At 40.9% G+C, this 16,154-nt stretch overlaps 1 protein-coding gene across 1 annotated transcript; it reads right to left on the bottom strand.

Moving 5' to 3' along the window:
* Positions 1-1,761: 1,761 nt before the first annotated feature.
* ALG8 (ALG8, alpha-1,3-glucosyltransferase) lies at positions 1,762-15,819 on the bottom strand. The gene is made up of 13 exons (XM_026063867.1): positions 15,719-15,819; positions 14,735-14,813; positions 13,220-13,413; positions 11,784-11,893; positions 10,750-10,817; positions 10,070-10,196; positions 8,792-8,895; positions 8,552-8,672; positions 8,127-8,266; positions 7,143-7,282; positions 5,004-5,101; positions 3,815-3,887; positions 1,762-2,445 (listed from the first exon to the last, which is right to left on the bottom strand). The coding sequence occupies exons 1-13, from the start codon at positions 15,817-15,819 to the stop codon at positions 2,214-2,216; spliced, it is 1,587 nt and encodes a 528-aa protein (XP_025919652.1). The 3' UTR covers positions 1,762-2,213.
* Positions 15,820-16,154: the final 335 nt, after the last annotated feature.

The raw sequence follows: 16,154 nt of genomic DNA, 5'->3' as shown, positions 1-16,154 counted from the left end.
TTTATTAAAGACAAAACAAACCCCCCCAAAAAGTGGGGAGCCCTGCGGGGTTCAGCGTGTCCTTCCCGGCCCTTCCCGCTCGGCTGCTCTGCCCGCCTGGCAGCAGGAGGCCCAAGGGCCCGTTTCGGTGCGCCGCGGCTTTAATTCGGGTGGGAAACGCGCCGCCTGCGCAAAGCTTTGAGGCGCAAAGAGAAGCGGGAATAAGGACGCGGGAGGCTCCAGGCCGCTGCGGCCGGTTTTAAAGCAGCCACCGCAAAGACTACGGCAAAGCAGGAAGCTTAGGAAACAGAAACAGCGGAAACACCTCAGGACAAGTTTTCAGCTAGTCACTGCTATATCCTTATCACAGAATGGCTGAGGTTGGAAGGGACCTCTGGAGATCATTTAGTCCAACCCCCCTGCTCAAGCAGGGTCACCCAGAGCACCTTGCACAGGAYCGCTGTCGCGAAAGGAGTGATGCACTTCACTCTTAAGAGGGAAGCAGCACTACATTTATTGCAGTAAGACAGCGACTTAACAAAGTTCAATCATAAATAAGAATGATTTAACGAGGTTCAGTTGGCAAGGTTCACTCAGTTATTTACTGCATGAAGGACAGGGTCAGATGCATGCGCAAAGGAGACCCTCCCGTTGAGTCACGAGGTTCAGAAAGGACCCCCTTGCTTTCTAAACTCCTCCTTAGAGGGGTCTGGGCTCTGGGCTGGATCCAGTCCTAGTCCCAGACTTGGTCAAAGGCTTATGCCTAGAGGAGTGTGTGTGAAGGAGACCCTCCCGTTGAGTCACAAGGTTCAGAAAGGACCCCCTTGCTTTCTAAACTCCTTTGGAGAGGAGCCTAGGTGCAGCTGGATCCGATCCTAGTCTCAGACTTGGTCAACGGTTCATGTCTAAGGGATTATGTGCACAATTAGTCAGAGATATAACTCAGCAAAGTTTCGCAAAGTTCGCAAAAGTTCAGCATGCTATTAATCACTTACCGAGGATCTGTTGCAGGTAAGGAATCTCCCTTAGCCTCGAGGAGTAACCTTGAGAGGTGACCCTGCTCAAGAGGAGGTTCTGCAGTGCAGCCCACTGCCATGCAGGAGAGCTCAGTGGGCTCTGGGCTGCCCCCTATTTATGGAGGGGGGAAGATGATTGACTCATATTTGCATGCTAGATGGGTCTTAGTTGGCACATGCTCAACCAGCCCCTACATACATGCTGTTTACAAGGAGGTCAGGTTGAGGGGGAGAGAGCACAGCAGTGGGGGGGGAAAAGGAGCACACCATCACAATCGCATCCAGGCGGGTTTTGAATATCTCCAGAGAAGGAGACTCCACAACCTCTCTGGGCAACCTSTTCCAGTGCTCTGTCACCCTCACAGTGAAGAAGTTTTTTCTCATGTTCAGATGGAAGTGTCTGTGTTTCAGTTTGTGCCCGTTGCCTTGCGTTCTGTCGCTGGGCACCACTGAAAAGAGCGTGGCCCCATCCTCTCGACACCCTCCCTTCAGATACTTGTACACATTGATAAGATCTCCTCTCAGCCTTCTCTTCTCTAGGTTGAACAGGCGCAGCTCTCTCTGTCTTTCCTCATAGGAGAGATGCTCCAGTTCCCTAATCATCTTTGTAGCCCTTCGCTGGACTTGCTCCAGTAGTGCCGCATCCCTCTTGTACTGGGGAGCCCAGAACTGCAYACAGTGGTATGGTACCTTATGGTACAGGGCTTCCAAAGGATGGCTCACGAATGAGCTGAAAGAACTACAAGAGATGCTCAAGACAAAGATAGCAATAAAAAAAAAAAAGTCTTTTATTTACATATTCCACAGTATGCAGTTATTATGCTCTCTTCTACACAGCAATAATCCCTTGTAGTTTGCCATACTGGTTTTCAGTAAAATACAACATTAATGAGAAAGCCAGGGAGGTTTTCTTCAGGACAGAAGTCTGGACTTTTTAAATAGCCAATATGAATACAAGGTCCTTTTCATTAAGTTTCACAGTTTATTCACAGCTAGCGGCATCTTACCAAGCTACACGTTATTGTCATGAGCTCTTTTGATAAGAGGTATTCTGGCTGGACAGTACAGCGGTGTTGGGAAAAAACCCTCCACTCATGGAGATGAAAGGTACTTGTACCCCCTGCCTTATCAACAGGTCTAAATCCTTGTGACAGCTCCTCACAGTGCTGGATGATCCTCTCAGCGGAATAACCTGGTATTGGTCCCAACAATGTTGCTTTACTCTGCCTTTTGTCTAACAGGAATTGGCTCAGTCAAGACCGAGACGTATAGTTTCAGCCAAGCATAGGTGATACCTAGAGCACAGTATACAGAGGTCAACAACAGAGGAACAAAAGGCAAGGTCAGTTTCCAGGGGGTCAGAGGAAATATAATTTCACAGAAGATTTCCAAAGGCACTAGTTGAACGAGGTAGATAGTTTCAAGCCAGTTAAGTAGAGGCCTCTCTCTCCTGTCAGAGGAAGAAGAAGAAAAAAGTTAAAATATGTTATAGTAATAACCACTCTGTTTTTCGATTACCATTGGTGACACCAGTGACCACTGAGGAGAGTATCGCACACTACATCAAAATAAGGCTTTAAATAGCAATTAGACCACAGAGTTTTCAGTGGGAAAACACATAAYGGTACTCCTAATTTCTTCATCATGTGGCTTTTATACCAAGTTCCAAGATTCCTTTGCTCAGCAGAAATGAATTTAAGTAAAAATCTTAGCAGCTGTACTGATTCACCCCACATCATTCTTCTGCTGTGGCAATAACTGAACAGAGAGACCTTCCATACTTCATATACACATTTATTCCATGGAAGTTCTATATCCAAAGACTGGAAGCATCAGATTTGTCTTAAACACCCTCCCCACCAAACTTTCTGTGGAATTTGTGCTTCAAGATCTCTTGCAAAAAAAACACAATAGAGTTTTGACTTCAGAGAGTTTACAGGGAATTTGAATATGCTTCTCGAAGGAATTTGTTTTTTGGAAAATCAGGAACAAGAGACTTGCAAAAGCTCTTGAGCTCTAGACAGAAATAAGCTCCTGCAGAGGTCCTAGGTTAGAGCTCTCAAGCAGGAATGATTTAAATTCTGGAATAGCAAGGGGCACAAAGCAGTCTGATTGAAAGAGGATCACCTATAAAAAACAGGTGACTGACTTAGCAAACACAACTCTACGGCATTTCCAATAGCTACTTTATTACAGCTTGGCTTTACCGTGAAAAGTCTGAGAAATGGGAGAGCAGTGACTACAGAGGATGTAGTGATGAACACTATCTTTGATCAAGCGGGTGCCGGATAAGTGGCCCCTGACACTACACTGAAGAATTCAGGCAATTAGTGTGTTTTGACAACCAAACATTTGCAAAAGATGCTTGCTGACAAATTACAGCTTGTCATCAAAGCATGTTATTCACAGCCTGCCACTTTACACATGAAAACGCTAAGCACTACTGCAAAATGCAAYAGTATTTATAACTCCTAGCACAGATAAACAATCTCCAGAGTACTCAGTTTAATAAGTGTTCTAATATTGAATTAAATCCTCGCGGGCTACAACTTCGTGCTTTAACAGTGCATCGAAGCAGGTGTGAATTTACCATCTTCTGCAACTAACTGGATAGTTGTCCCAACTCAAGCACAACAAGGATGTTTTATAACAGTCCTAAGTCTCGCCTTCCGAGACTAGGACAGAAGTATCATCATCTTTTGATGAGTAATATTTCAGTTTGATAGCATCCATTTCCCAGCCCATTCAACCCTGATGACAATACACTGTTCCCAGTGACAAAAGTGGTTTCACTCTTGGCTTCAGAACAGTTTAATTACCTGAATAGAGATTTCAGTGAAGAGAAGCTATAAATGGTAAAGAGCAGCATAAGTAGTATTTTAATTGGAAGTTCTGAAATACAAGAAACATTTAAAAAAATAATTATAAAGATATTGTAATKTATAAGGCAAAAATTTAAGTCATACTATTCAAACTTATGTTGTTTAATAATTGCTTTCTCCAAACAGAACAAAAAGTCTTACTGCTTAGGACACTTAAAAATAAGTATATATTACACTAAATAATATACCAAGTATTGCAATACATGTACTTGAAGCATCTACAAACATATTGAACACACTAATTGTAATTACAGTACATGACAGTACTGAAAATAAGATTTTTCCTATTTAGAAAGATCAGAAATTACAGGGAAGCTTAAAACATAAGACTGAAAGCCAAATCAAAGATATTTAGTTCTAGGTTGCATGCTGGATACAGGCTAGTTAACAGAGAACGCAAAGGAAGCGGCTCATCTCTCAGGGCTGCAGCTTTTCTATAACAAATAAGCAGCATCATCAGACCAAACGGAGAATGTCTAGATTTGGACTCTGTCAGAAAGATGGCAATCATTAYACAGAAGTTGCAGTGTTTTTGTAGCTATTATGGTCCAAGGGTTGAGCAAAGCAAATGGACCTTTAATTAAAAATGGAGGAGAYGGGACAGAAGGGACCAGCTTTTGGTCACAAAGACAGATCAGGACGTGCAGAGACAGAACAGATCTAACTTAAAATGGATGCTGCTTCRGGGGCATTTAGTTTAATGTACAAGAACGTTACTGAATTTAGAATCAATTCTCAAGCAACAACACTTTTGGTAGAAAACAGCAYGAAGCCAGCTGGAAAACAGACAACCTGTCAGGTTTAATCTCAGATKGTCTGTATCACTATTGCTTTGCATGATTATGTTAGACAAGGAAGTTTCTAGAACTGTGGCAGAACCAGGGATAACAAATATCAACTATGACAATTTCCCATCTCTCTCCATTTCATCTTGAAGCCTACTGCTCTTCMCCCATTTTTTAAACAATGTTTCCTTTCACCAGTTGGAGAGTTTGGATTTAGGGAAACATGCTGACATACAGCTTTCAACTTTCTACATAAAATAATTCCAAATATTACCTACATGTCATCTCTGGGAAGAAAAAAAAAAGAAGATGAAAGCATAGAAAGAAGGAAAACTTTTTACCTGGCAATGTGAACAGCAATGGAAAAAGTGAAAAATGCCCTGTGGTTGTCAGAATCAAGTAGATGCCAGCATCCTTTGCTCTCTGAACAGACAACAAGCTAAAACGACAAGAATTTGTGTTATACTTTCGTCTTTTAGAAAATAAATTTATTTTCAGCTAAATAGTACACAAATCACAGAAGACAGACTGAAGAACAGGTCAAATGGAGATCAAACGGTGCCCCAGTTCCTCCAAATATTGGACCCTGCGATGGCATCTCCTTCCAAGCCAGATGGCCTCAGTGATAAAATGTAGGAGAGCGCCAGCCAGAAAAACCAACCCCAGAAAACCACATTTCTGCTGAATATCAGAAAGTCCTGAATGTTTCCACAAATAGTCTTTTTCCTTTGCCAGTGGGCTGCAAACACTATCATCCCTCCTTCCTCTCTTTTCTTTTGTTTTGCCAGTATTAATTCTTCCCCTCACAAAATTCCTTTTGCAAAGGTTGGAACATCACTATAAATTTCTGAACAGACCAAAACAAAGGTTTGCAGCAATACCAGTCAGTCAGCTTATAAACTATATCCTTACTTCAACCCTGAAGAGGCCCAAGTCCCTTTGGTAGCACTGAATATTGTTTTTGATGAGTATAGTACAAAAGGTCCCTTTTCTCAGTTGGCTCCTATACAATCTACCTAATGTTTTAAATATGAACCACAGCACTCATCCAGTACCAGCTTGATCTGCCCAGCAGCTATAAGACTGCAGTATTTTTACGTTTATCCCTGCCAGAGTAGATCTCAAATCCTAACTATTCAAAGAACTTGATTAACTGCAAACGCTTGTGAAGAATCTATATATTTCATCTACTAAGCATCAGCCTTCATACTTCTGTTCATGAATCAAGGCTTGAACTAGCTGCAGTCACAGGTCTTATGTCAGAGTTACTGTAGCCTTACTCAATAGTTCGGAAGCATGAGCTATCCCATCTAAAACAGTGACAATAAGCCAGATGTTAGCAGTCTCACTTCTGGTCATACTCATCAGCTTAACCACTATGCGTTCTTGGCATATGTAAGTGTCTCAGCACCCATTCTTTCCTCTTGCTCACATCACTAGTTCTACAACGTAGTTGTATCCAGCTATGAAAACTCTAGGGCACACGAGAAATACTCYTTTCCACTTGTATTGATGGTCACATTTAATCAAAAGAGATGTTGTGGTAGGATCTTCATTCACTAAATTTAGGCTTGGTTTGCTGAATTTGAGTATGACAGTAATGCCTAACTGTCCAAGCCAAGCAAGCCAATTAGTTTTTCTCTTGAAAAGGCAAGGCCACAAGACATACAATAAATAGGTCTTGACTTTTCTAGTGCAATGGATTTACTACACAAAGGCAGTAGTTGCAGTGGAAGAACAAAACGACCTTGAGAAAGCAGTCTGCTTTCAACCACCATCCGACATCAGCAAAACATTTTATCAAGCCTGCTCCCAAACTATCACTATGGAAGGCAGGCCATAAGGGGAACCCAAATGATTTGTTTTAAAGGCTGTGTGGCCACATGTGGCCTAAAGTCTGAATCCCTGTCTTCTAGGASCACACTTTGAAGGTATTTTGTGTTATCCTAATGGCAATCAAGCGTCTGATTCCAAATGTATTGATTTCCTGTTATTGTATGCATCTTAATACACCTTAATTTTCAAGTGGAGAAGGAAGAGCGTACATAGTGGGTAGTCTTGTCTGTCAGACTTCTAAATCGATTGCTTAAGAGTCTCAAGATCATGCACTTCTCTGTTCATTCTTCCACTCATCTGTAAGTTAGAAACTCTAAGTAGAGTTTATATTAAGTAGAAATTGTTTTAAAGTAGAAGCCAGTACTTCTTAGTATTTCACAGAAGATACTGCTTAACACCACACTAGTTTCCTGCATATACTATTCTACTAGTGCCAGTGTGTTCTGTTTCTAAAAAGGCTGTGTTTTATTGGTGGCTCAAATCAGTTCTGCCAGAAGTGCATTAAAAACTTTCAGCCTAAGGCATTCTGTAAACATGTTAATTCTCTGAAACACACTGAAAACTAAGTGATCCTCTTTTGAGGTGTCTTCAACAAGTGGTCGCAGGTTCAGACCGGCAAACTACAACTTACAGAACTCACTTACCTTAAAGGCAGAATAGCAAGAAGTATCGCTTTTTCATGCACGTGCCAGCCAAACATGAAGGAGCTCAATGCACAAAGAACGACGCACTGAAGAAAGCCTCTGGGCCCTTGAGGTTTAAACCAAAGACAGAAAACAGAGGGCTAGAAACAACAGGCAAAAACAAGACTTCAGTGAAAAGCTTAACAAACCCGAACGCAAGCCACTGACCACAAGAGCATTTACAACGTTAATAAACACAACTGCACCCAGGTTGTGCTTGTATGGCACAAACACTGTACAGCATGGCAGGAAGAGAGTCTATTTGGGTGCATAATGACTACTGCCTAAAGGACATTTGCCTACTTTTTTCCTGTTATATTGATGGAAGGCTTCAGTTGCACAGCCAACTCCTTGTTATTTGTGTTGCAAGAAACATTTCTGAATCTAACCCACTAAATTTATTTCATAGAAATACCTAAGGGTGTTGAAACAAAGATATTTCTGGTCAAAGGCTAATACAATCGCTCATTAGAGCGAAAAAGACTTTGTATCCAGTTAATTACTTATTGAGCCTTCAATTCCTTGCTTTTCACACAGAGAACACCATGCTTACCTGTAGCTCATACTATTAGGAACACAACAAGCTTCCCAAACAATTCCATCAATATCTCTATTCAACTCCTGTCTCTTGAGTACTGGTTCAACTACCTGCTATCACAAAAGATTACTTCTAGCTCAGTATGCAGAATGGTTCTGATCCAGCATTGCTTTTATTAATCTCTTTACTGCTCTAGAGCTGACATAGGCCATAACTTTTGGTCATATTTGGAAAAAGTAATATCGTGTATAAAAAGATACATTCCTTTAAGATTTATGTTAATCACATTATTCCAGGGCAAAAAACATCTTACAGGAAATGAAGTTTCACATGGAATGTATGCTAATCAAACAAAAGCCACTGAGGACAGGACACATGAAGTTTACAAAACCATCATCTGTTCTTACCAATATTGATACTAAAGTACAGATTAATGTTGCTAGTGGAGTCACAGAAGGGAGGACAGTATGCTGAAATTCTTGAACCAACCCTCCTGTCATTGAGGCTTTAGGAATTTTTGTGGGGTCAAGAAAGTTATACTTTAAACCTGGAAACAGAAGATTAAAAAAAGCACAAACTGATAAATGTTAAAGAAAAAGAAACTGTAATACAGACCTGAACCAAGTATATGGCTAAAAGATGACAGAGGGGGGAGATTGATTTCTGACCTAACAACTGGAAACTGTTAGCATGCACTGTATTATGCTGATTATCAAGAGATTTAAGGCAATCTGAAAATCTAATTTGCTACCTGGATTTCATATGGGAAGACTAAAATCCAGAGAGCTATATCTGCAAATAAGCACCAAATACTAAGATTAGCATACTGTACCAACAACTGTTAATGCTTTATCCATGGCATTGTACAAAGCCCAGAAGTTCGGGGCCCAATAAGCATGGCAGAGGCCTCGCTTGAAAGGAAAAAGCCGTGAAATGACTTGAGGCAGCTGGCCCTAAAGAAAAAAAAAAAGAATGAAAGAAATGGCCTTTTTAGATGAGACATGGTTTATATTTTTATAACAACACATCTTATAAAAGTTCAGGGGATAAAAGGTGAAAAAGGAATCATTACCAATACTACAAAGGGGCCCAGTGAAAGAGCAGAAACAAGACAGACAGTCAATCCCATGAGAGTTACATGAAGAAAGCTGAAACTTCTCCACTTCACGGATCCATCTACAAGAAGCAAAAAGATTATGAATATGGATAGCAGGGCAAGCGGGGAGGGGGACAAAACATTCCACCCTAACAGTGAATTGCTAGCACATATACAACCTTTATATCAATATATTCAATTGCTTCCTTCAACAGTTAGTTTATAGTTACACTCTTCTTTATATACTGTTACACTAAGGAACTCGGGCATCAGCAAATTAGACTACAGCTCTGTATCAAACTTATTACTTATACAGGATAGTGGTAATTTTTGGACTAGATCACAATCGAGCTTCAGTTTCTTATGGATCAGTACACAGCTGTAAGCAGAAGCCTGTGGCAGGAGTTATTGCACATCAAGGATACATTGTGTGAGAGACTCACACAGGCCTGAAACCAAAGATATATTGTGCTACCTTGAATACAGGGCTACTTTTCCTGATCAGTAAATTGCAGACTATTTAAGATCTTACTGGACAAAAAAAATGTCTATTAAATGATAGGAAACTACTGTTCAGCATGAGATTAGTATGACTTCCAATTTAGTAGGACTGTATCTTTATAAGTCCTTTTTCAGACTGAATTATTTTCTTTAAAATTGTGATCTGCCCAGCCACTGCCCCTTCAGAAGTGAACCTGTATTTGTTTGCTTGTGACTATTCTTATTTTCCATATCAGAAAATCCTATCATGGCATTACTTTGAAAATAGGTTATATTTCTTTCATTTGTGCTCTTCATTAACCTATGCCATTTTACTTCTTCCACATTGCAGATCCTGCATTGTACAACCTTTAGCTATCTTCTCTTTCAAGAGATGTGCCTTCTCTGCTCATGTGAGGAATATCAAACACTTCTCAGTGCTAAAAATGGAGAGAAACTCAAAGAAAGACTTTGGAATAATCTCTGATGCTATCTAATCATTCCATATTTACTCAGAATACTTCTTACAGCTTCAAACTGCCACCTGCAGTTGGTCCATGTTGGCTGTACTTAATAAAGAACTCAAGAAACACGAATTTTACAGGAACAAGTATACTTTATAGATCTTTCCAGCTCTACTCCCCAAGCAGAATTTGTTTCATTTGACCTAGAGCCATCTTGTTATAAAGATAACTGCTAGTCTTTCATCTTCCCTAAACCCCACTAATTAACATGATCCCCCCCAAAGTGAGTGAAGAAACTTATACATCTTACCTGCATTATTTGCAGTAAAACAATAGGATCGCAACAAATAAATGCCATATGCTGGGGCCACATACACATAGATGTGTTTGAAATGCAGAAGAACAGCAAAAAGAAGAGCACCCTCCAAATATCTTTTCTAAAGGAAGAAACAAAACAAACCCCGAACTTTTCAACTTTGTACAAACTTTTAATTGTACTTCTGTTGCACTCTTCAGGTAACAGAACATTCATCATAGGCATAAAGCTAAATGAGTATTTTCTTCATTAAAAGTCAAAATTACAAAGTAAATATTGTCACACACAACAGGTATAGAGACGGAAACTATTTTTCCACACGATACTTGGAAATCAGAGGAGGTCTCATCTCTCTGCAGCTCAGAGGCATGTCTTCTAAGGAGTGGTGTCTTATAAGGAGATAACACGGCGAGAAGCCATGCCATGTTGTTTAGGTGTAACACACAATTTAGCTTTCTCACAGGGAACAGGAATGCTGCACCATCAGCAAGCAAGCCTTTACGGTGAGTTCCAACGTCTCTTCTTCCCCCAAAACTTACAAATAATTAGACATCCACCTTAGCACACCTCAGCTTTGAGCCACTCCCGTTAACTTCTACATGAGCAGCACAATGAAGTGAATTAATGCACCAAAACACATATGATATGACCAGAACAGAGCCCCTCAAGCTTACCTGACATAGTCGGGCAATGGAAAGAAGCATCAGCCCAAACAGAAAGCCATTGTATTGGAAGTGAATATCTGAATTYGAGTCAAGAAAGGAATAAAGTAAGGTCTCTTTACTACTRTCAGTTGCCTGGAGAGACTCAAACRTATAGTCAAACTCAAATTAAAATGGAAATTTAATCTTACATTTACTCTAAGTGGACATAAAATCATTATTTAATCTCACTTGCAAGTACAGACAYAAGATCCACTAACACTAGTATATTATCGTGATGAAATAAACCAGCTCTTAATAAAAATCTGAGTACATGCATTCCGTGCAACTAATGGGCTATAAAACCAAAACAAATAAAAGATTACTATGATATGTTAAAACTTTTTGGCATACTCTCATTAACTAAATTCTCCAGTTTTTAAGTTAAGTAYTAGTATCTGCCTGGTATTGTATTAATGGCTGGAGATGGTAACTTCATTTGCCACTCACAACCTCTCAGCAGGCAATTCAGACATGGATTGGGAAGGCCAGGGCCAATAAAACAATTGTCATTTTCTCCTCTGTGTTCCTTCTTTAGCTAGACTGATGCACGTTATGTTGAGACTGACCGACAATAATTAAACTTTCCAGAGTGATTTATTCTGCATGAGAATTAGTTACTTAAGAGGATATAAAAATAAATTCAATACAACTTGAACATAAAACACTTAAGATTGTCCTTGCCATGGGGCAGACCCAGAACCACACCCAGGAAAGAGGCTCCCCAAATATTTCTGCAGGCAGGTAGAGAAGGAGCAGCCAGCAGGAAGAGACATGACACCTGCCAAACTGGTCCTCCTAGAGTTCTGGCAGATCAGATCAAAAATTGAACATTTTTCATTTTGCCAAAKAATAATCCTAATGAAAATGTTAAGTTTTTCAGCTAACCCGACAGCCAGTAACTTTACTTTCTATGACAGAAGTAATGTTTATGGGTTTGTACCAAATGCTGTAATGGGTTAAAAAAAATGAAAACAAAAATAATCCACTATGTTTTGAAAGGATACGATCCACAATTAACAACCCAAAATTCCACAAAAGCAGAGCAGCGAGAATAAATGTTGGTTTTTCCATAATATCCTTTCCAGCTCGTTTCCCATTTACACACCTGCAGCATCTGAACAAGAGTAGTATAAAAGGAAAGATTAATTGAAACAGCTAACAAAAAAAGTTGTTGCTTTAATAACTGGAAAGTGCATTTAACCTGAGGATATCYACTTTATTAGCACAAAATGCAATAATAAAATTCTTGCTAAGTTCAGCAAGTCAAGAGAACGTCACGAATAAAATAATTGTAGTATTTTCCACATGCTAAAGTTTATGTTAAGTAACTTAAGGAATCTCAGGATTATGTCTTATCTTGAATAATAAAAGCCTGTATAGTTGTCATAGCCTGTTTACTACGAATTTCTTGCGCATGAGCAAAGTATTGCTGTATCTGCAGACAAYATACCAAGTTATATTTAAAGTCTTCAGGTGAACGTTAACCTATTCCTGGCTCCCCCCAAGATTATAAGCTATATTTCTATTGTTTTAAAATATCTTATTACTTCTCAGTGTGAAGCCATATGGTCTCTATTATGCTGAAGGTGAGGTTAGATTAAAAATTCAGGGATGACTTGTATTGAATTGGTGTAAGTAGTGCCATTTTAAAATAACTAGCTCATTCATGCATCTTTGAGCCAGAACAATAAAGAAAAAAAAACCACAAATGAAAGCTAACCTACTTCAGATACAGAAAGTAAATATAGGAGTTTACATGCTGTAATGCAAGAACAGATAACTTTGCCCGTTTTATTCCATCTGCTCAAAATCTGGGTAGAAAGACTGTTAGAGTCAAATCTTTATGGCAGGCAAGACAGCAATTCCCATGACGTCTTCCTCCATTCTACACTTTAGGTATAAGATGAACCCTTTACAAAACCAGGGCGTAAAAATAACCCCCCCCCCCCCCCCAGTACTAGCAGTTAAGCCTTGGAATAGTCAGCTCATTAGCAAGAATACCCAAAACACTAGATTAGCTTTGCACGTTTGATCATATGGGCATTTCATTACAAGTTTCCTTCACACTTCTAACCTGGAAGAGTAGAGTAATAAGAAAAGTAATATGAAGAAACATTTGGGCTCACCCAACCTGCCCTCAAGTCCTACAAAGTGAACCCAACAACACACAGAATACCTATAACGTGTGATAAGACAGCTAAAGTCTGAATGCGTACAAATCCAATCATATGTATAGTGAGAGCATGTCCAGGAATCACAAAAGAGGTAACTTGCATTTAGCTCACGCTCCCAAATTCTCTTGGAATAGGTTAAAAATTTTTTTKATTTTCCATGTATTTACAAGCTCATTTGTACAAATAACTTCTTGTTGTTATTCTAGAAAGTCAAGATTTAAAAGATAACTACCCGYTCTCCCTAAAATTAGAACATCAAGACTTACTCACGAACTGCATATATAAAAAGGATATCTGTAAAGATGACAGAAAATCTTTGGAAGAAGATGGTTGCATGGCTGGAGTAATTTAGATTTTGGATAACCAACATTTCTGGGTCAAAGTACTTGGCAATGTGCGAAAGTGCATATTCAAACCAAGCAAAAAATGGTGGATAATCCAAGGTCCATTCTGAAGTAGCCTAAAAACAAAAGGAGACCAAATAATTCAGCATTTTGAACAAGGCATGCTATTTAAAGACCATCACATACAGCTTAACATAGCAAGTCAGTCAACACATTTTATCTCAGCAGCCCTTACTCAACAGAAACCCCTTCACAATAGAAGTAACCAGCTSTACAGAGCTTAACATGATTTGAGTACTGGTAGACAGATGGGACATAGAATCACAGAATGGTTGAGATTGGAAGGGACCTCTGGAGATCATCTACTCCAAMCCCCCTGCTCAAGCAGGGTCACCTAGAGCATGTTGCCCAGGACACTGTCCAGATGGTTTTTGAATATCTCCAAGGATGGAGACTCTACAACCTCTCTGGGCAACCTGTTCCAGTGCTCTGTCACCCCCACAGTGAAGAAGTTTTTCCTCATGKTCAGACAGATCTGCCTGTGTTTCAGTTTGTGCCTGTTTCCTCTCATCCTTTCAGATAYTTRTACACATTGATAAGATCYYCTCTCAGYYTTCTCTTCTCCAGGCTGAACAGGCCCAGCTCTCTCAGCCTTTCTTCGTATGGCCCATAGCCCCCTAATCATCTTCATAGCCCTACRCTGGACTCTCTCCAGTAGTGCCAYGTCTCTCTCGTATTGGAGAGCCCAGAACTGGACACAGTAYTCCAGATGGGGCCTCAYCAGGGCTGAGTAGAGGGGGAGRATCACCTCCCTCKACCTGCTGGCAACACTCTTCCTGATGCAGCCCAGGATACCATTGRCCTTCTTGGCCACAAGGGCACATTGCTGGCTCATGGACATATCTTGATTAGTAGAAAAATCAAACAGTCTTACTACAGTCTCAAAGTTATTTTTATTCATTAGTCAGTGACTCTTACTTTTAATAAAACTTTAAAAAGGTCACTATTATTTCATCCCTTTCTGAAAGGAGAGTTAGGTGCGTTTACTACGGTGCCTACGTATCATGCATGACAACAGCTAAGAGAGGGGCAATTTAAGATTACCACGCAACTTGCTGCTTTATTACAAAGTCTTTCCAATAATCCACGTTTGAATTATCTTTTGCATTTCACCAGCATAAGGACTAGCAGCTGCTTCAAATTTTTTTTTTTTTAACCTGAATGTTACACAGGGCCAACAACCAGTATGTTTTGGCACCACTGTTATACAGCTACCAGTAGCTGACAACCATCAGTATCCATRACATGTATTTTCTGCAAATAAATGGCTTTCTCCCCTAGCATACAAATAGGCTGACATATCCAATATGCCTGTAGCTTATACACAAYTTAAAAAAAAAAAAACCCTCCTCCCCCACCCCCAAAAACCCAACTTACTTCATAGTACCACTGAGAGAGAGGTAAGTTGTGGGTGATGGCAAGCCAATTCCTATGTACTTCAAAATCTGTGGAATGACTAAAGAAAGTTTACATTAAAAGTCACATATATGCACTTAAAGGAGAAACATTTTAGAGTACATCACCACTGACAGACAAAAAAAGCCTACGTAGCAGCTGCTGTAAAGCTGATCTAAAAACTTTGATCAAGTAATTTGAAGAGTACCAAAGAAGCAGTATGAGCTTGTACCAAGGCCATGCATTGGAAACTATAAAACAAAAACTATTTATAGGTCAGCTTTTTTGACACTAACACCAAAATTCCTGGTTTTGACTTTTAAATTTCCTATCTTTTAGAAGAATAAAAAGCTACAATTTTTTAAATCTGCATGATTAACTGGTTAACATTAAAGTGTTTCAATTAAAAAGTGTGAATGATTTAGTATATTTAAAGATCCTGGATTACACAGGGAAGGCTACAACTGTGTCCAAGCACAAAACAAAGCTATTCTGCTCTGAGAAGACAAAGTCAGCACCAGAAAAAGCTCCTTACTCTGGAAAAAAAAAGAAAAAGAAAAAAAAGAAAAAGCTTTATATTGCTAAAAGGGCAAGGAGGCAGCATCACTCAGTAACGTCCTGCCTACAGGGCATCACGTTAAGGAAATAAAAATATTCGCTTGGTAACTGAACATGTTCTTACTGAGGTTCCACAAGGAAGACAAACCGTGAGGTGGGATTTCTAAAGGCAGCAACCCGAGCTGGGAGCACAAGCCCCGCTACACTGCTAACAGCTCAGAAACCGGGTGCTTTTGCACGGGAAGGCTTCGCAAAGCCCTGGCAGCCCCTGACGAGGGCGAGAGGGGGAAGCCAACCGCCACCGCCTCACCCCGGCTCGGCTCGGCCCCGCCGAGGGGACCCCCGCGCGGCCTGGCAGGCCGTGCCGCAGCCCCGAGGACGGAGGGACGGAGGGAGGGCAGCTCTTACTACGTGGGGATGAGGAGGCACTTGAGGAAGGACACGCCGAGCGCCAGAGCGCGGAACCACCTCCGGCCCGCTGCCGCCGCCGCCGCCGCCGCCGCCGCCATTGCGCGCCCCGCGCTGACAGAGCCGCCGCGCATGCGCCGTAGCGGCAGCAGCCCTCCCGCGCGGACCGTTTAAACCGCCCAGGGCCGGCCGTTGCGGCGCGTGCGCAGACGCCGCGCGGGTCACCGCGCCGCCGCCTCAGGGGGGTTGTGCTCGGAGCAGCCTGGGGTGCCACTTCCAACCAGCGTCACTGAGCCCTGACTCAGCTTCCAGGTGTAAGGTGCTCCTTCGGTGGAACCAAGGTCGATAAAAATAAATAAATAAATAAATAAAATTTAAAAAAAAGGGAAGAAACTGCCAGCTGCTGCTGCCAGGCTAGAAGGTGGACGCAATTCAC

Source organism: Apteryx rowi, unplaced genomic scaffold (genome assembly GCF_003343035.1).
Source record: "Apteryx rowi isolate R43461 unplaced genomic scaffold, aptRow1 scaffold_101, whole genome shotgun sequence".
In the NCBI taxonomy this organism is placed as follows: Eukaryota; Metazoa; Chordata; class Aves; order Apterygiformes; family Apterygidae; genus Apteryx; species Apteryx rowi.
This window is presented reverse-complemented; position numbering and strand designations above follow the sequence as displayed.

What these genes read in the sequence shown, in the direction of transcription:
- ALG8 (XM_026063867.1), bottom strand. Translation starts at nt 15,819, where the DNA reads ATGGCGGCGGCGGCGGCGGCGGCGGCGGCAGCGGGCCGGAGGTGGTTC. An exon ending in TCTCTCAGTGGTACTATGAA is followed by an intron (nt 13,414 to 14,734) that starts GTAAGTTGGGTT and finishes TTTTGTTTTTAG; the next exon opens with GCTACTTCAGAATGGACCTT. An exon ending in CCATTGCCCGACTATGTCAG is followed by an intron (nt 10,197 to 10,749) that starts GTAAGCTTGAGG and finishes TTCTTCCTTTAG; the next exon opens with AAAAGATATTTGGAGGGTGC.